Source organism: Dunckerocampus dactyliophorus, chromosome 7, assembly GCF_027744805.1.
Source record: "Dunckerocampus dactyliophorus isolate RoL2022-P2 chromosome 7, RoL_Ddac_1.1, whole genome shotgun sequence".
NCBI lineage: Eukaryota > Metazoa > Chordata > Actinopteri > Syngnathiformes > Syngnathidae > Dunckerocampus > Dunckerocampus dactyliophorus.
The window spans coordinates 23,118,013-23,138,654 of NC_072825.1; the positions used below are offsets into that span (position 1 = coordinate 23,118,013).

The window sequence follows — 20,642 nt, forward strand, 5'->3', positions numbered from 1 at the left end:
GGGAGAAGAACTTTTATTTTCAATCTCTTCGGACATGCCATGGCTGACTACATGAAGTGTTATGGTAATGTAATCCATGTCTCATCAATGTAACATTACTGACGACTACTGACCAAAAACCTACATATGACTTGTCTTTCAATATTTTTGACTAACAATAGGACACAGTCAACCACAAAACAGCATTCATTTATTCAGTAAATGGCTCTCAAATTTTATGTCGACAAAAATGGTCGGCCATCTACTGTATGTTGATGTTGACTTAAGCGGACATTTGTGTGGTTCAGGTGGTATAGGTCGTCCTGCATACCACCACTAGTGTGGGAATGAATAATGGGTTCACTTTGCACTGCTGTATATAAAATCTAATCCATTATTATTATTATTATTTTAGTAATAAGAAGAACGTGGTGGACCCTGACTTCATGAGTTGGTCGACAACAAAATCGGGACTGACTTAAGCGGGTTCACTCTACTTACCGACTTACTATAAATGAGAAATCTCTTACCATGGTATTAGGCTATCTGCAGCTATCTGTGAGTAAATGCTTGCGACGGCTTCCTCAAAAGTATAAAGAAAACCACGGAACAGGGTGTTGCAGAACCTGTCCTATCACTTTCATACAAACTTTACCTTTACGATGGGGCTCCTGAAGGTATTACTTTTTGCAAATATTTAATAACTGCAAATTTAAACGTCCCTTATTATGCAAAATTGATGTTTTAATGATGTTCTAATAGTAATATGTGTCATTAGAGCCTGTTTATGACCATACCAACCGTGTCATTTCCCTCACTTGTTTGCTCCACTTTTGAGAGAAGAGGTGCCCCCAAATGGTTGCTTTTGAAACTCTGTTTTTTCATGACATCATGAAACCTCTCATTAAAGCTACAGACACACAAATTGGTGCGTTCCGAGTAGGGATTACTAAAAGTACTTTTAAACTGTCTAAATTACAGCATTAAGGTTCAATTTTAGATGTATGACACACTGATATTGTTGAAAAATAGCATAATATGGAACCTTTAACTATTACAAGATGGTGGGAACTGAAATTGGGCCTGCAGTTTTACCACAATAGCTGAAGACATTGTGCACATGCGTGGATGGAAGGGTAAAGTCCAGTTCAGCCCACAACCTAAAGCAGGCTTTGAGCTTTGGCCCCCTGTGAGAATAACTTTCCTCTCATCTGGTATGTGTTTTAATTTGCTATTATTTGTTTAAATTTCAGATGCTTTCTACATTTCTACAGTAACATTTTAAGCAATATCTGTAAAAAAAACACATGAGCCATTAGGACTATTGATGTTCCATTGTTGAAACATCTTGCCAGACCATTCAGCCATCTTTTGTCCAGAGGGAAGCTGTCTACTCTTAGACCTCTGCCCCCTGATCTCTCTACTCCCACAGCTTTTTTAGTCCCGTCTCTATTACAGTATGTGGTTCCAGCTGATCGGCCATTAATGATATTTATTAATGGCCACTTCCTCTCTGACACAGGAGGCTTTGAGTCAGGTTTTCACTCGACAAATGACTTAATGTCTATTAACCCTGGGTGGAGGAACTGTGGAGCAGGTATTGACAGAGGAGCACCACGCCTGCCTCTGGGATGGCTAAATCAAGCCCACTAAGGTCAAGGTAAGCACTTTTATTTCCTTTAAAAGTGGAATACTCTACAGTATTACTTTGCGACCTGTGGCCCTCTGGCGCCTTATAGCAGGATTCAGCCAGACATCACATTGTATCGAGAAAAGAAAGTTAGCCATACGAATAAAGTAAATAGTCTCACAAGTGGTACAACTTGGAGTTCAATCACTTAAAAAATATGCTTCAAAAGTCAAACAAAATCAGGAATTCAAACCATGATCATGCATGACAAGACAAGACAAGTGGATAAGACGAAATCAGTGTGCCACCATTGTTCAGTATGGATGGAGAACTGGGCTACAAACTGGAACTATTAATACTGCAATACAGCCAAGAAGAAACTTTCATTTACTGAAAATAAAATCATTCAGACAAACTGTTACTGTTGGGCTTGCCTCCATTGTTGCATGTTCCTAAAAGTAAATATCATAAACTGTTATATATTATTAATTTGTATTATTATTTGTATTTTTTAGTGGAGAATTGTATTTATTGGAGAATTACCTGTCAGTGACGTGGTTGATTCGTTTGGAGGGTTATGTTAATACAGGTTGCTCATTAAGAGCATAACAAGAAAAAGAATAGAATAAATAACTTGTGTTTAAAAAAAAAGTCTTCAAATTGATTTCAAATACTTTTTATTCCGATGTATTTATTTTTTTTATTAAATGGAAAATATTTTTATCCTTAACCTTTTATCTGTATATGAAGTATGCAGCCTGTCCTTCTCCAAGAAATGTTCAGATACTTTGTTGTAAGAGTCTGATCACCTCCTGGTGAGCTTGGGTATACAATCCTCCATCTTGGCAGTCAAATTTATTAATTCATTCAGCAGGACATAAAAATACCTTGAATGCATTTGACTTTCTGCTAGCCAGAGATACTGCTGTCAAAAAAATAAATAAAACGCTGGATTTTGCTCTACGGAAGAACAGCAGTGACAAGCACCTTCCAGCTCACGCATGCCTGGATGCAGCGGACATTTCTATGTATTTTATTGTCCGATTAGCAAGAATAATGATGTCGCACTTACATTAAAGGCATAACACGGGCTGTAGAAAGTCATGGTGCATAATAAATGCTTCTGCAACATTACATTATTGAAACTGACAAACACGAAGTGGCAGGCGCCGTGATCCAACTCAGTGTGCAGTGTGACGCTAGGCACGCACGCTCAAATTCACTTATTGTGATTGGGTCTGGAACCAATTAACGAAGATAAAGGAGGGACGATTGTACAATTAATTAATCACAAGCCTTTATTAATTCAAGCAATACATAGTGTCTCTCCGCAAACACTTTTCTGTTCCCTCACTATTACTTTAGTTTTATTTGGGTTTATAAACCATTGACTATTATACAGTGATTAACTACTATTTACGGCAGTTAAAAATAATTAAATGTTCATCAAGTTTGTTTGGTGGAGACACTTTGAGCCTGGAATGAATTCATTCACTTCACATAATTTTGTATGGCTTGGAAATTAGAACAACTTGGAAGTCAACCAGTGTCACAATTTGAAAGAAATTGTGTTCTACTTTGCAGGTTCCACTGTATTGCCTTCTGTTTATGACATACAGAATTTATATGCAAGCACAAGTTATTTTTAATGTGAAAAGTGTTTTGTGTAATAATTTATCACAGCCATAACTTTTTTCACAATATTTGTGCGGCCCGGTCCCCAAACTCAAACTTCAACCCCACCATGGGTTCGCCATCTGCAGTTCAAAAGCAGGAGTTTGTGTAGCTTTGCCAAGCACTAAGAGGATCTAATTCCATCTCCATCACCCTCACTACCCACTATGTGCCTGCCTGTCTGCAGAACCCACTCTGTGTCCCCTTAAACTCCACACCCCCATTAGTTGAGTTTTATTAGATTTCCCTCTCGCCCAGAGAGGCAGTAACCCTCCACCCCCTCTCTCTCATACACCCTTCCTCCCCGGTCCTCTGCTTGCCAAGAACTGGGGACTGTTAAACTGATTTCCTCAGGGAATAGCGAGGCAGACAGTCTGATGGGAGAGCTGGGCTGTAATGTCGCTCCCTCTCTCTCTTCTCTCATGTACTGAGCCAAGTCGATCAGAGCCCACCTCTGGTTGCAGACACAGGCGGCAGGATGGACAGAAACTGGCTGGTCTATGGTGAAACTGGCAGGATGGGTATGGCGAGGAGTGTGATCCAAAGCATGCACCCACGCTTTGAGCAGCTTCTCCACCCTGTCAACTTAATGGATGGGGCTGTGACTACGGTCTGTTCCCTCTCATGTAAAGCAGAGCTCTCAATAACCCTTCATGCTTATCACTACAACCACCAGCACAACAGAAGGCCTAAGAATAACAAGGGTGTCTGATAATGAAAGTGTTGTACAACAAAAATGTATTATACACACATTAAAAACAATTCATAACTGTGCTTTTTACTATTTGGTTTGAGCTTGAAGTGGTCGGCTTTCAGCATCAAAACAGTAGTGCAACCAATCGCTGGTCACGGCATGGGAAACATTTTCACACATATTCTATATACACTAATGTCATTTAGGGTGAGCGAACGCGCTTTTGGTTTGACTTTGGAAGCATGCTGCGCATGGCCACAATTCAGTGCGCTCACATTAGCCAAACATACAGTGCTTTAGGTGTGAAGTGTGCCCAGGTACCAGAAGTGTGAGTATGTCCTGACATCAGCATGCATGTTATTCCTTGATGTGGGTTAGATGACAGATGCTGGACCAATGAGAGACTAGCAGTCAGCTCACTTAGAACCCCGGCTGGCCAGGTCATAGAAATCATACCTCCTGGTATCTGGTAGTACCTGCTATTGCCAAGGAAACAGCGACAATTGCAAATAAACCTGTGGCACGTTTAATATGTGCCATGAAGTGGAAGAGGTCCACTGGAAACCCTGATGGGCATAAGATTTCTCTGGCTCTTCAACATGTCAAAGTGACAGAGAAGCAATCTATTCTCTTTCAAAAAAAAGGAACACAGAAGGGAGGAGTTTATTGAATCCAATTGTTGTTCTGTGTGAGCTATTGGAGGAAAAAAAAAACAAAGTGGGACCGCATGGGATATTGACCAAACTACTCAATATTGACTGAACGTAATCAGAGTGAAATCTCTGACCCAACAATCTTAATCCAATCACCTCTCTGGTGTTGGAGGGCTTACTGTGGAGTCCAGGGAATAACTAATTCAATGGTTAGTGTCTGAGGCGTGTTGGTTGTTGTCTGTGAGAGTGTGGGGGCTCATGGACAGTGGGCTATGGGGTGATGGCAGCTGGTTTACCCAGGCTTGGCTTTGTCGGATCCCGTCCCATTCACAGGCCCTGAACCGTGACCAAATGGCCTTCGCATCAGCACCGCAAAAAACAACATAGAGTCATGCGAAGATAAACAGATGCAACACTTTGCTACAAAACTGTCACGCCCCCCAACTCCCCAAATCCACACACGAACACTTGCATATACATAAAACTCTTTTATATTTCTAATAATAGCAGGCTGCTTTTTGATAATGTTCAGTAACGCTAAGGACAATGCTAAAAGGAATGGTGCTTTTTAACATTGTTACCAAGCTCTCTTCCAAAATTGAATGCTATATGCCTCAAAAGACATACAAAAACTAATACCATGTGCGACTTCAACTCAGTGAGCAACTTGTGTTGTGGTGCCACCAAAGCAGGGTACCAGTGATAGCAAAGAGAAGACGTGCATTGATGACTATAGGACGAGAAATTGAACGTATTTTGATGTAACGGTGTCATAGCAACAAAACTGGTACGCAGGTCTCTGTCCTGGTTACTCAGAACAACATGGCTAAATTGAAAACTTGACATTTAGTCAATAACTACAAAGTACAGTGGCGTGAAAAAGTGTTTGCCCCCTTCCTGATTTCTTTTTTTAATAAAATAAGAAAGGGGGCAAACACTTTTTCACACCACAGTACATTGGAATGCGAGCAGGGTTTAGTATACATTATTTGTATACAGCAGTCAACTTCTTTAAGCATTTATATTGCACTTCAGAAGGTAATGAAGCACGATACACAAATCGGAGTATGTACACAAATGCACATGCTTTCCACCAACTGCAAAGCAGCTGCACATTGTGTCAAACAGGAAATAGAAAGCAGAAATAAGAGCACAATACAAACAATGACATGAAAATGAAGGAAAACCAAAACATAAGATGAAGCACTGGTTATGCCTTCCTTCAATATTTCTATCACATCTCAGGAAGAGTCACTCTGAGTCACACTCAGCGTTTTGGCACTTTCTCTATAACTTGTATTCCATATTGCTGCATTTGTCTTATTTTGCACAAAAAGTGTAAAATGCATCCAGTAGAAGAAGCATTAAACGAGAGTAGTTTGAGGGTAGAGTTTCTGTCTATGTCGGTATCGGTTGATATCGGTACAATGAAGTGCTGGACAATATCGGATATTGGTAAGAAAGCCAATATTGAGTATCTCTATACACAAAGTTGACTTGCCTTTGGAAATCCTTTCATACTTGCTTATATGCTAGGTGTCATCAAAGAGTGAGTACACAATTTATTGTTTTTACGTTTTATTACGCAGCGGTTCACTTATGTTTTATTTATTATTATCTATTGCCAATCGACTATTCTTGCATCTTTCGTTACACACTTTTCTTGTCTGTCACTGGCTGTACTTTACGTTGGCGGCAGCTAGCCATGTTGTTTCACCCAAAACAAGAAAGCCTCACAACTAAGAGGAGTTCGAGATGCCGTCTTGTGCTGCTATTAATTGCACAAATCGTGATATTCATTTCACAGGTAGGTAAATGCTTATAAATAATAAAAATAGTTAAAAAAAATAGATACCTTAAATCTGTAAGCATCTTTTCATCTAAGTAGTTGTTAATTACCCCTTATTCTCCTTTAGATTTCCACACTGCAATGCTCAACTTCTAAAGCAATGGGTAGTAAATATGCGGAGAGACAGGTGGATTCCTGCAGCCAGATCACAACTATGTTGTAGTCATTTCACCGAGGAGAACTTTGACAGGACCGGCCAGACTGTTAGATTACAACAAAATGCAGTTCCAACAATATTTGACTTTCCTGATCATATTCTAAAGGTATGTGTTGCATTTAACTCTGATACTACGTAGATCCTTATCATAACAAATACCTTGTGAACGCTGAAATTGAGTTGTTATGCATTGTAATTTCACACAATAGAGGTAGGAAAAACCTTAAACTGGTGAGATTTGGGTCTAGTAAATTTACTCTGTTTCAATGGAATTTTTGTTACTTCGTGTTAATTTTTATACCGAACCATAATAAATGTAGTGAATTAAGATACATGTATGTGTATGCATGTGTGCTTTTATTGGGTGAAGCAAGATGGCCGACCAATGGCTTCATGCGGTCAGCCGTGACGCCCCTTCCAGCAGTATAGAGTTCAGTGCTTCGGACTCCAAATGTGACTTTTTACTACAGTGACATATTGTTTTTAAAACAAACAAGCAATGCAGTTAGTTTGGAGCTTGTTGTTGTCCCATGGAAAAGCTACAAGTGGATATCACGTTCATGGAGTATGTACTAACTTTTTCAAGTGTTACTGAACAACTTTACTCTCCTTTTGTAATTATACTAATTGTGGCTTGGCCTTAAAAACACTATTTGTGTGTCGTTGTTGAATGAACATAAACACATTGTGTGTCCAGTGGTGACACTATGTCTCCTATTCACCAGCTGATTTTGAGTAGGTCACCAAAGGGTAAAAGAATATTTGCTCCAGCTCTTATTAGTAGACTTTATGTCTTTATATAATGACAAATGACCAAAAAATAGGATAAAGACGATGGCCACGCTGTTTGAGTGAGATGTGCTGGAATAAAGTAGAGTACAATTGAAATGTTGCCAGTCATAAATAAAACACAAATAGTTAACAGCTCTAATAGTGATGTAACCTGGACACTAAATTTATTACAATTGATTATCTTTTAAGTAGGACACATTTCTATTTAATCAAGATATTTGTATTATTTTATTCTGTTAATTTTGTTAATTGTTGTTAATCTTGAGCTAAAAAATAAATATTGAACAGTTTATTTCCCATGTATTTGTATTACTAAAAAAAAATGAATCAAATTAAAATCAGGTTTGTCAAATAGAACAAAAATCATTTCACACAAATAAAAGCAAAAAAAGACACTCCGCTCGGATGTTTATTTTGTAATTATTACTTATTTGCCAGGGGCCCTTGGAATTGTCAAACGACGCTCCTGGCCAATATGACTCATCATAAATATATTGAAAAATCTACAGTAAATACATGTGATTGGTATTGGTGTTGGTATCGGCCGATCTCACTCATCCCTAGTCTTGAGAAGCAGAACGTTATCGGTATTGGTGTTGGTTTGAAAAACAAATAATGCATCTCTAATTTATATAGCATATTATACAGACTGGGGCTACACGGTGGTCTAGTGGTTAGCATGTTGGCCACAAAGTCACAGTCTGGAGATCGGGAAGATCTGGGTTCGAATCTCCGTTGGGCATTTTCTGTGTGGAGTTTGCATGTTCTCCCCGTGCGTGTGTGGGTTTTCTCCGGGTACTCCGGTTTCCTCCCACATTCCAAAAACATGCATGTTAGGTTCATTGGCGACTCTAAATTGTGAATGTGAGTTGTGGTTGTGGTTGTTTGTCTATATGTGGCTGGCGACCAGTCCAGGGTGTGCCTGTTGTCCGAAGATGGGATAGGCTCCAACATACCCCCGCGACCCCAAAGAAAACGGATACATGGATTATACAGAGTGTCCCAAAAACACGTACACACTTTAAATAATTGTAAACTAAGTGTTTATTATAATTTGTTCTATTTTCAAAATCTATTTTTGGTCTATGATCAAAATCATAATCTATTTTCTATTCTATCCAATCTATTTGCAAACATCATTTTATTGTTTTGTCATCCCCTGTTCTCAAACGCGGAGCAATGGAATCGCACACATCACAAAACAATTCCCTTGGCATTTGCCTGCATTCACGTTCAATGGCTGCTCTCGATTCAGCGATTGTTGCAGATCTCATAGCGTAGACTTTGTCTTTTAGGTATCCCCATTAAGAAAAAGTCTAGCGGTGTGAGGTCTGATGAACAGAGGATATTCAACGAAACCCGTCCAATCCACCTGTTTGGCAAGATCTCATCAAGGAAGGTTTCAACAGCACGATGATACTTGTACATAGTGTGGGGGTGCCCCATCTTGCTGAAAATAAAACTCCTCATCTTCAAAGTCTTCTCTAATACTTGGCATGAGAGACTGTTGAATCAAGTGCATACATTTTTTGGGGGACACCCTGTATACTTTGTATACCCACTGTAGAAGTGTTACCAAGATATATTCAAGGAGTGGCACCTCATCATAAACACAACACAGTACATCAGTTTATCTTTGACAAGTCCTAGAGACAGTATGTCTGGTGGTCAGAAAAAAACAACAACACAGTGGAGGCAGTGTGAGAAGGGGCCCCTCCTTGGTCTGAGTCCAGCACTGATAAACCCACAGCTCTTTGCTTCTGCTCCTCACTCTCAATCTACTCACCTCCATGGTGAAAGAGACAATTGCACATTCATCATCTGCATCTGCATGGCAGTACATGTTGGCATGTGTCCTGTGTCAAGCGTTCATGCTCATGTGATGTTCAAAAGCAGGATGTGCAGTGACCAAAGCTGTGACCAAAGCAGTGACCAAGCTGCATCAATGATTAAATTCAAATTCATGGTTTGTTGCAGTCCGGTTAATCCACAAATGTGTTTTGACTTCCAAGGACAATGCTGCCAATGGAATGAGAGTGAGTCATTTTTTACCACGTGCACAAACACACACACACACACACACGCTGACACAAATATATACAGTACTCCGCCTGCAGATTCAGCTGTGCTCTTAGCTCACCGTCCCTCTCCGATGACATCACGCCCTGACAATGCTGTCATTCATACAGATGTTGCTTACAAAACCTGGAGTTCCACTTGTATTGTGTGTGTGCACTACTCCTCACAATAAGAGGCTTAGCCTGACAGGCTGCACTATGGTGCTAAAAAAAAAAAATCCAATCCAATGGTTTTACTTCAAACTACACTGATTAACAGGAATGGAGCTGTAGTTTGACAATTTTTGGCAGAAGACATGTAATGTCCTCATACTCATTGCTAATGTAAAGCTTGCTTCTCAGTCACCTTCATTAGTGACGTGCGATACCACGGATTTAATTTCTGATCCGATACTGAGTAAAACTCAGGCTGGTATCGGTGATACCGATCCAATACCGATACTTTGCAAATTCACCTAAGGTGGTAACTTTTTTAAAGTCGTGTATTTCATATCATAGCATAAAGCCTAAAGACACAAGATACAACACATTTAATTAATTTATGAATTAAATAAATTATTAATGTAAATAAAAATAACACGTTAATAATTAATTTAAGTATATGTATTTATTTATTTTAAACCCTTAAGTATATTGAGGTAGCAGGGCGATTTACAGTATAGCCAAGCTAATATACGAAAAGAGAAAAACAGAGGACAAAATCATATCATAAAATATGTGAAAATGCTATTTTCAACAATAAAAAAAGAAATTAAGTAAAATGATAAAAACATTTAAACAAATCAAAACATGAATTATTAAGAACTACTTTAAGAATGAAAACTTCATTCACGGTTCACACATGGTTCTGTTTACAATCGGTCAACGTTATATCAGACAAACATTACATCAAATGACTGAAGTATCGAAAGTATTGATATTTCAGTATCAATCCACCCATCACTAACCTTCATGCCCATAAAACCAAGTACCCTAAAAAGCTGTGTAAACAAAATGTAAAAAACTACTTTAGCCCATTAGAAACCCTTTGATTATAGGTCCTCTTGTGTACTATGAAATATCTCTTTAAGAGAGGCAAGGTTTTTTCCCTCCGCGAAGTAAAAAGGAGCACATTTAGAACATGCCAGGAATTATGTCATCCACCCGTGGTGTGCCAGCTCCACAGCCAAGAGCGCTGCAGTGGAGCAACATATAGTATTGTTTACCTCATTAAACACTCAGCACCTAGTCTGATGCTTAGTGACACATTTATTGTCCTTAGTAACAATGTAAACAACATTTAATTGAATGCTAATAAATAACACATTTTCATGCGCCGGCACCAAAACATGAAAAAGACTTGGCTGTCTGAAATTGGCAGGCATGCAGGATGTAGAAAAGCAGAGAGCTCATTTGAAAGGAACACAAAAACAATGTCACCCACTTTGGAAACGGGCCCACCGACATGAGCTGAGTCATGTTGCATATGTTGTTTGGAACTAATTTGATAGGAAAGAAAAGAACACGTGTGAGTGTGTCTATACAGTAAGTGCACATTTACATGGCTGACTGTCCATGTGTGTGTTTGTCACTGTGCAGAGATGATGAAACAGTGCTGTGTGTGTGCATATGTGTGTGAGTGCTCACGAGGCCCTGCGGAGAACCGGCTCCGAGCGGTGATGTAATGTATTGGCCAGCACGCTGTGGAACTTGGCCTTGTCTCTGTTTCCTTCACACTACGAGGGTCAACTATCCCACAACCTCTATCCCACAACACGCACCATTCTGTTCCCTAGACCACAACAGAACAGAACTCAACCACACCCGGCACCACAAGCACCTAGTGCTTCACACAAAAATCACTTGTACCAAAACTAATAAAACTCTCCAATCTCAGCAAACCCTCCCAGACAACTAAAAGCGAAGACGGAAAACATACAAGTCCGGTATGACACCATGGGGTTTTGCCGTCCCACTTAAATACTGGTGACTTCATGATGAAAAAGGGAGACAGAAGACAACAAAGATGGACACGGATGCAGAGATACAGTCTAGGGTCCACAGAGCCCAAACAGAGAGGTTAGAGCAAGATATGAGTCCCCAAGCGGCCACAGCAGTCCTTCGGCTCATTAACTATTTACACCAGAGGCAGGCCTCCCTGCTGCACTGGCCCACCACAAAATCAATTTGCCTTCATTAAGCCCATGCTCTGGCCCCACAGAGTGCTTTTTCTGGCAGGGGAGGGTTAAACCTGCATAGGGTTACCACAAAATATCAAACAAGCACAAAAGCAGAGTGGCGCAGGAAACTAGTCCTTTCAAGTCATGAATTATACCAATTTCCCCGTGTTTGGTGTCTGGGAATATCAGTGTCTCTCACTTGTCAACTTCGTGTCTATCTGTTCCCCTCATGTCTGTCAAAGTCCCACTCAATCCCCTTCCCCGCTGCAACTATGTAAACTTTGGCGAGAGAGAGTGCACCCGGGTCCGTGCCTCAGCGGTGTGGGGTTACAGTGTGGAGATTTCCCATTGGCGGAACGTCAACATGGTCGGGGTAATGCGATTAGAGCCGGATCGGGAACGTCACAAGGGACACATGGGGCTGATCATGGCCCAGTTATACGATAGCGAAGCCGTATTTATCGACCCGACCTGGGCACGGATATTATGGAATTCAGACTCCTTCTTTGCTTATGAAACACATACTAAAGATCGCACCTTTGATAGCACAATTGCCCCCAATTCTTTCTGCCTGTAATCGTGGAAGTCCATCAGTTGCGTTCCGACATCAGGGAAGAGAATCTGGATTGAGACGCGTTTGCTTTTTGTGCCTCGTGCCAGGATGGCCGACTAAACCGGTGGCCTGTAGCCACTTAGTGACTGCATATGTTTATGGAAGGCCCAATGGAGCATTTACAATTCAATTACATAGATAGGAGGAGTACAAAAACGAGTAAGATGTGTCTGGATGATGGCCAGAGGAGAGATAAGCCTAATACACCAATATTGTGTTACCCCGGCATGTTACCATAGGAACCGTTGAGGAGATTCAAAAGACCACAAAGACGATCAATCTTGAGAGAGCAGGAGGAAGAGGGAGAATTAAATGCCCTGGGAATGCTCCCGCGCTCCTCTATCAGAGCAATAACTCTTCTAATGACCTCTACTACTCCTTTCTCTCCTTCGCTCCGTCCACATGATGTTTCTCTCCAGCAAAGTCAGCTATCAGCGAGTGTCTCCAAACATGAGGGGTAGCTAACGCTTTCCATTACACCATTATCTTTCCGAAGTTGGGACTTTTGCTCTTTCTATGGAGAACTTCCCATTTTCATTGTTACTGAACAAAATGTTGGATGACGATGAATGTTCCCACAGTATTAATCATGACATATCAGCTAATGTGACACTGTATTTATTTCACATTAATCACAGTATGTCACCACTCACATCTTACCAGGCATTGTATTATAGCTTCTCAAGGGACAATATTATAGAAATGAAACTTATATAGTACATTAGAGTAGTCAGTGTACAGCTTGCATAGCAGTAGAGATTTACCGTACACACAGCTGGCAACACAAGTGAGTACACATCCAAATTGTGTCCTTGGTGTGAATACTTAGTTTTTTATCCTCTTGGACATGGACTTCACCAGAGCTGCACAGGTTGTTACTGAAATCCTCTTCTACTCCTCCATGATGATATGGAGGATGTTAGATACCTTGCGTTCCTTCCTCCTGCTTGACGATGTCCCACAGGTGGTGAATTAGACATACTTGGCCACTGCATCAACTTCACCTTCAGCTTCCTCAGCAAGGCATATGTCACCTTGGAGGTGTGTTTGGGCTTGTTTCCCATGAGAGGGGATCGTGCACTGCTTCACACTATGTCACTGTGCATGTTGGAATTTATGTTTCTGTTAATGAACTACAGCTCCCCACTCATGCAGCCCCAGACCACGAAGCTACCACAACCGTGTAGGCAAGACACAATTATCTTGGTACTGACTTGTGTCGCCAGCTATTTAGATAACAATGACTGTGTGTTGAGTTATTTTCAGAGGATAGTAACTCTTTACTGCTATACAAGCTCTACACTGACTAATCTAAAAAATATCAACTTTCATTTCTATGGTATTGTCCCTTGAAAAGCTAAAATAAAAATGGTTGATGAATTGTGACGGGTGCATTCACTTATATGAGTTACTGTTCTGATCATTATTGTTGCAGCAGTTCCATCCATCCATCTGTTTTCTATGCCACTTATCCTACTTCGGTGGCGGGGATAGGCTGGAGCCTATCCCAGCTGACCGGTACACCCTGGACTGGTCGCCAGTCAATCACAGCGCACACGTAGACAAACAACCATTCACGTTGCAGCAGTTCATGTTTGCAAATGAATTTCGTTTCTTTCCCCCCACTGCCATAACTGTTCCATTTGTGAAGGATGACATCATTTGAGTTTTCCCTTATTGTGCTGAACTAGTGCTAACAAGTTACAGGACCTACAGAACATGCTCTGTACATTAAGATATACATCAGGCAGAGAGTGGGCAGCTGGGCCACAACTACATAAAGAGTCCTTTATTCCAGTCCCCGGTGCTGCACTGGCAAGTTGAGACGCAGCTTTGATTACACACCAAATGATGAAATCCACACAGGCCTAAGAGCATGGGGCCGTGCTGGCAAAGCGCAGCGGAAAATAAAGCTGCAACACTTTTAAGTTTGTGTAGTCATAAAAGTGTATGTATGCATATACTCACCAGTTTGGCCTCTGAGTGCATGGAGGGAATGTGCGCGGAGGAACAGGGGCTGCTGTGGGTGGGACCTTGCATACCCATCATGTTGGCACCCATGGACATTTGTCTCTCCATCTGACAACACAACAACGGCAACAGTTGTAAAAGGCCAAGTGAGTCAATAAGTCCAAAATATTTTGGCCAAAATAAGATGACGAAAACAACTTCGTGGCGAAACGAAGATGAGAGAGCACGAGAGTGTGATTTCACATGACAGGCCGCCCATGTGCACAGCTCTGTGTGATGATAACAGGAGCTGACCCCAAACAGGAAGCCGGTATGGAGAGACTTAACACAGGAAGCTGGTGAAACAGAGGTGTGCGTGTGTGTTGCTGATAGTTGCGTGGCGAGTGTCAGTCGCACTCACGCATCAAACCACAGGCCTCCGCTGCAGAATGTGCTCAGAAATTGAATGGACATATGCAAACATTCAGAATCTGTCATCATGCACTTGTGGGAACCACCTGCCAATGAGTGGCGCTGGTCAGTGTGGTCATATGTGTTGAAATCAGCTGAGCGGGTGACAGGGGTGAGAGGTCAGCAGTACAGGGGCATGATGTGAGTGTACAGGAAAGAAGGAACCTTTGTGTGGGCCATGCATGCACACATGTGCGCACGCAAGCTGCTGCAACTTCACAGCTGCTCAACTCTGGTTGGTGGTGTGGTGGCCCCCCGCCCCATACATGATCACCATCCCCCTTCGCCCACAGAGAATTGTGGACTAGAACCTGACACACAGCCTTAATTGCACTAAGTGTGTTTTGTGTAAAAATATCACCCTAACCTGCACCCCTTTCCTGAACCGTCAATCTTCCCCCAAAATGGCTTAGCTCTTAATTTAATAAACATGGCAGAGTTCTTTTTTTTCTCGTACCAAAAACACGGGCTGTCTCATGTTACAATGAGGACATACAATAAATGAACAAAAGTATTGGGACACCTGGATCTTTCATCTATAAGAATGATGGCTGGCGCTGGTCTACCCTTTGCAGCTACAATAACTTTCACTCTTTGGGAAGACTTTCTACAGGATTTGTGGGAATTTTTGTGCATTTTTGAGGTGGGAGGTCACCATGTCTGTTCCAGTTCACCCCAAGGTCTTTAATGGGGTTTAGGTCATGGCTCTTGGGATTTCCCACGCCAGTCTCATCCAAGCATATTTTCAGGACCTTGTGTTGTGCACTTGTGAAACATAAAAGGAAGAATAGAATCGTCCAATCCTCTAATCCAGGGAGGACCATTCCACTCAATAATGATGATTAAGAAGTATAACCCACGACTCTATACAGTAGTGAATTATTAGAAATCTCCAGAGGAGTCTTCTCTGGTTTGTTATTATTCCCTCCTTTTTGGCATCATTTCAATACAATCTATATCCCACACCCAGATATGGATCTCCTCTTTTCTACAGGAACCAACTTCCTCGATAGGCTGTGCTATGTCATTTTAATGGTGACAGAGAGCATCCCTCGGATCAACTCTGCACAGTTTGCGTGCAGTGTAGGAGGCAAACGTACCATATGTGTGAACGTGAGCGGAAAAGTACGACGTGTGTATGTCCATGAGTATGTGCTTTGTGCTCCATTGTGTACTCACGGGCATCAACACAGCAGAGGAGCCAGGCATGGTGGGGTCTGGCAGCGTTCCAGGCATGGAGGCTGGCAGAGGCTGTCTCTGTCTGTTTCGTAGGTGCAGCAATGAGGACAGAGAGCCAGGGACAGGCCTATGAGAGGACACGCAAAGTAATTGTCAGGGAAGTAAATGAATAAATACATCGTGGGATCAATAAATACCACATCATGACTAGTGAGATTTAGTGGATTTTTGCAGGAAAAGTAATACACTGTCATTATTATTGGAAAACGTACTAAAAAAAGGCCTATTTTTTTGTTAATGAATGTTATGAAAATAATATGCCCCAACCCGCTAACCACTTTTTTACGATTTCATGGCAATATGTCGCGTTTTCCACATGTTTGTGGAGTGAGTTGCAGCAGAACTTGCCAGTTTTTTTTTTTTTTTTTTTGTGGAGTCTGTCACTGAGAGAGCACCGTGAAGCCTATGTTCATGGAAAAAATATATCATTTCCTACTAAATTCCCATGAGAAGAGTAAAACATTGGACAACATGATCTCATAATAAAGTATGACAATTCTTTAATATAGTATACAGTGGATCCCTGCACATTCATGAGTCAGCATTCACAGCCCTGCAAATTTGCGGATTTAAGATCAAAACTCTTTTAAAACATTTGTTCATGTTTTTTAACACACATCTCATTCATTGTAAGTTGATAATAATTTATAAATACATGATAGTACAGGTAAAATGTACAGCATACATGTACCACTGTTTGAATGCCCACAATTTTTACATGTTTACGTCTTCACTGCTTCACATGCTTCGCTGCCAATGTTTTTTTTCGTCAAGCGTTGTGATTTCACATTTTGTTCAGCGGTCATTGAACTAGGGCTCTTTGATTTCCATGTTAACAGAATCAAAGCACTGACCAATAACAACAGAATCTACTGTTAAACGCTGCATCTCGCGGAAAACTGACATAATGTGAATGAAATGCTGTCATCGTGAGGAAAAGAAATGTTTGTGTGGGCAAATATTCTCCCAGCAGACCGCTCAATCATGGTGGCATCTCCTCACAAACACTAATCCGTCCCGTCCCTAAACAACATGTCGAGCGGCCATCTGAGTCGAACTCGGCTAAGGCTTACTCTGACTGGGTTAGCTTAGTTTAGCAGAGCATGCTAGTGCGGATGTGGTTATGCAACTCAGGCTGTATGAATGTGTTTACATTGTGTTGTGTTCCATCGCTTGTTAATAAAACGATTGGAATTGTATCAGTGACAGCGTCTTCCTCAACCACAAGCATGGACATTACAGGATTTTGTGTCAATGTGTGCAGAGGCTACCATCCCATTCGAAATGTTAGCAAAGCTGCATCCGTGTCTGTTGTACTGGCCAAAATTGTCCAATGATGTATTGCATCAATAAATGTAAGGACTTTTGAATTTAATTAACAGACATTTTATTCACTGACACAAAAAGCACACACTCTATGGTGGTAAAATAAGCGTAAAAGGTAAATAAACAAAATTCTAAAAGAAAATTGTAAAAAATTAATAAATGTTTGAGGCATACTTAGGGCTTAAACCGGGATTGTGTCACGAGTGAACAATGGCAGTTGAAGAGAGAAGTGGAGGGTTCTTTAGCTGAATGTAATCTGTCACTTTTTTGCAAATGGAGGAGAACATCAACATCAAGCTTGCAGGAGGGGAACCAGTCGTGTGTCAAAAATAGACATTTTTCTGGGCGTTTCCACTACTTGCATTTAATTACTCACAATTTTTTGCCATTTGTCCCCAAATGTAACCCCTGCAAAAAGCAGGGATCTACTGTATTAAACATGAGTTCTAAAAGTGTAAAAACTACAATGACAACTGGAGGTGAAGTGTGTGCTATGTGGTGCTTGATGGCTTTAGTGACCTTTTTAACTAACTGCATACTCAAAAGTGAGGCTGCCAAAGAGGTATTGATTGTCACATTCCTCAAGAATAAAGATTATGGACATGGGCTGCTAGATTTAAAGGAACAAAAGGAGAAAGCAGCTATTACAATGGAATGGACAAATGGCTTTCAGCACAGCGCCGCTCCACTTTACAGCACACAATTCATAAGGAGTTATTTATTGCAGAGAGCAAAGGAATAATCAAAAACATTTTTAACATTAGCATGGAATGCGCCACAAGCCTAAGAATAAAGTTATTAAAAAGTGTGGTTATAACCCACAAAGTATCATACTCCTTTCTATGAGTAATTGCTTTATTTTATATTTTCAAAGCAAGCTTTTCTCTAGTGAGTTTCTGTTTGAGATGTCAGAATGGAAAAGTCATGCCCTAAACGTTGAGGTATCAAGGGATGGCTTGTGGATGTGCTTAAAACATCCACACTTCATGCAGAATGACAGATATACTGATGATGATAATGCAGTAGCATTTATCAGAGCAAGCTTGTGTGTTTCCCATTCAGAAACAGGAAGGTCTGTGGGAACATTCTCCCTGACAACACAGCTATTGCTTCAGCAATGCAATGGGTTCCTGTCACAGTCACTGGCTCAGGTTTGCAGCCACACAAACACTCTGACTACTTAATCTACACACAGTGACATCATTTATACAGTCACCAAATCCCCTCCTCGCGAGAGTAAAGATTCCCAGCTGCAGGGTGCCGCTACACACTGAATTAACTCTTCAGTCCTTCAGCCTAAAAAGCACCAGCTTTCACCACATGATTCTTTAATAACCTGAATTTGGCCAATAAATAATTCTCCAGTCACCAGTGCCGTCAGGATGAATGATGCCTGCTGTGCATCAATACAGCTCAATAGCCTTGAGCATTTAGGAATTAGGGCAAGTATTTAGGTTAGCTGTGTTCCGCAGGTTAATATAATCAATTGACCACATCATAGCCTGGATTATGGTATTGGTGAGTCCGTGCAAGAGTGATGGCCGTGTGGGGGGTGCAGCAGCACAGCAAATGGTCCCACACCTGAATAAATACCTGTATTTTTCCAAACCTAAATATGTGCATTTACCTTCCAGACATTTTGGATTGCTCCGTACACACAGAACCATTACCATCCCCGACTGTGTGTCATTTCAGTCTAACACAACAATTTATCACAATCACACTCATTTAACGACGCATATGACACCTGAGCAGTGCTGCGTATCCAAACATTTCCACATGGGAAAAGTCATGAAAATACAATGAGGTACGCAGTGTGCTTGTTGAACACACGTTTCCCTTTTGCCAGCTGCCATGACTGTGAAATAACAAGGCAGTGGCAGAAACAAACTTTGGAGTTGATCTGTTGGATTTGAAGACTTTTTAATTTATTGTAACAAACATCTAAAATGAATACCTAAAATGCCTAAAATGTGTAATGTGTGTTTATAAACAAAAAGTTATCTTTTTATTGATTTTGGACTGGGTTTTTCAAATAATGTTTTTAGTTCTATACTCTCATCGTTAATATTTGCTTATAGTCAGCAGTTTTAGAGCATGGGCATTGATAACAATAAAGTCTAAAAACATCAGGAATGTCACAATAGGCAGGGAAAGTGTAAGTTAACAATGTGTTATGAAAAATGTGCAAGATATTTTTATGCAAAGAGCATCAAAATGTTGACAGAAAGTCACAATATGCTGTACATACCTTATATAAAGTCTGTTGAGGGCATGCCTGTGACTGATGTGAAAGACTTCTACATCAGTATTACTCATAATAGGAGTAGTGCTGTAACTAACTGGAAAAATACATGTCAATACAGTGGAACTTGTAAAGTGGTTGACGTATACAATAGACAATAGAGGAATTGATTTATCCATAGAAAGTTCAATGATCAAACTGTCACCATTATAAAACCCCTTCACCTGTACTGGCAATCTTATGGTAGCATAAGTGTAAGAACAGGTTACGCTGTTAAACACTGTTAAATAACAATTAAATTATATAATTTATGCAGCTGGGATTGGCTCCAGCATACCCCCACGGCCCGAATGAGGATAAGTAGCATAGAAAATGGATGGATGGATGGATGGATGGATGGATGGATGGATGGATCATTTATGCATGAAGATGGTTCAAACTTGTGATTTTAATGCAAAATGTGAATGTCCTTGCATGAATTTGTCCTTATGATACAAAAGTAACCTGAATGAAACTTTAGGTGTCCCAAAAGAACTTTGCGTAGTAGTTTCAACATTGTTCCCCACTTCATGGTTCAAATTTTGCATTTCGCAGCTTCACTCTATAGCAGTTTATATTAATTAATAAATCATCACTTTTTCGTGGTTGAATACAACCTATTTTTAGTCAAAAATATGCATGTTTAAGCAATTTTTTGCCTAAATTAAGCATTTTCAAACATAAAGTAGAACTAAAATATAAATATAAAGCATTCAAAAGATGCATTCAAGGATGTTGTGATGATATGAAGTATTCCAGACTGGCCACTAGGTGTCAGTAATGTTGCAATGACGAGACGAAATGACGAGACGATATGTCTTATTTATGTCTAATGTCTATGGCTAAGCTGACATCCATCATGGACAACACCTCTCACCCACTACATGACACTGTTGTTTCCCTTAGCAGCTCCTTCAGCAGCAGACTGTTAAACCCACGGTGTAAGAAGGAGAGGTTCCGCAGGTCCTTTATACCGACCGCTGTCAGGCTCTACAACACCTGCACCACCTGAACCATGTTGTAGTCAATATGCATTCTTTACACTGTATTCTTTACTTGCGTATCTTGCTTGCTGCTGTAACAAGTGAATTTCC

At 40.7% G+C, this 20,642-nt stretch overlaps 1 protein-coding gene across 1 annotated transcript in view; it reads right to left on the reverse strand.

Moving 5' to 3' along the window:
• Nucleotides 1–20,642, reverse strand: part of creb5b (cAMP responsive element binding protein 5b) — a 70,473-nt gene that overhangs the window by 17,842 nt on the left and 31,989 nt on the right. Inside the window, exons 6-7 of the mRNA XM_054782453.1 lie at nt 15,879–16,005; nt 14,247–14,357 (exon numbers count right to left, since the gene is read on the reverse strand). Coding sequence (XP_054638428.1) covers nt 14,247–14,357; nt 15,879–16,005 — 238 coding nt within the window. The remainder of the gene's footprint in view (nt 1–14,246; nt 14,358–15,878; nt 16,006–20,642) is intronic.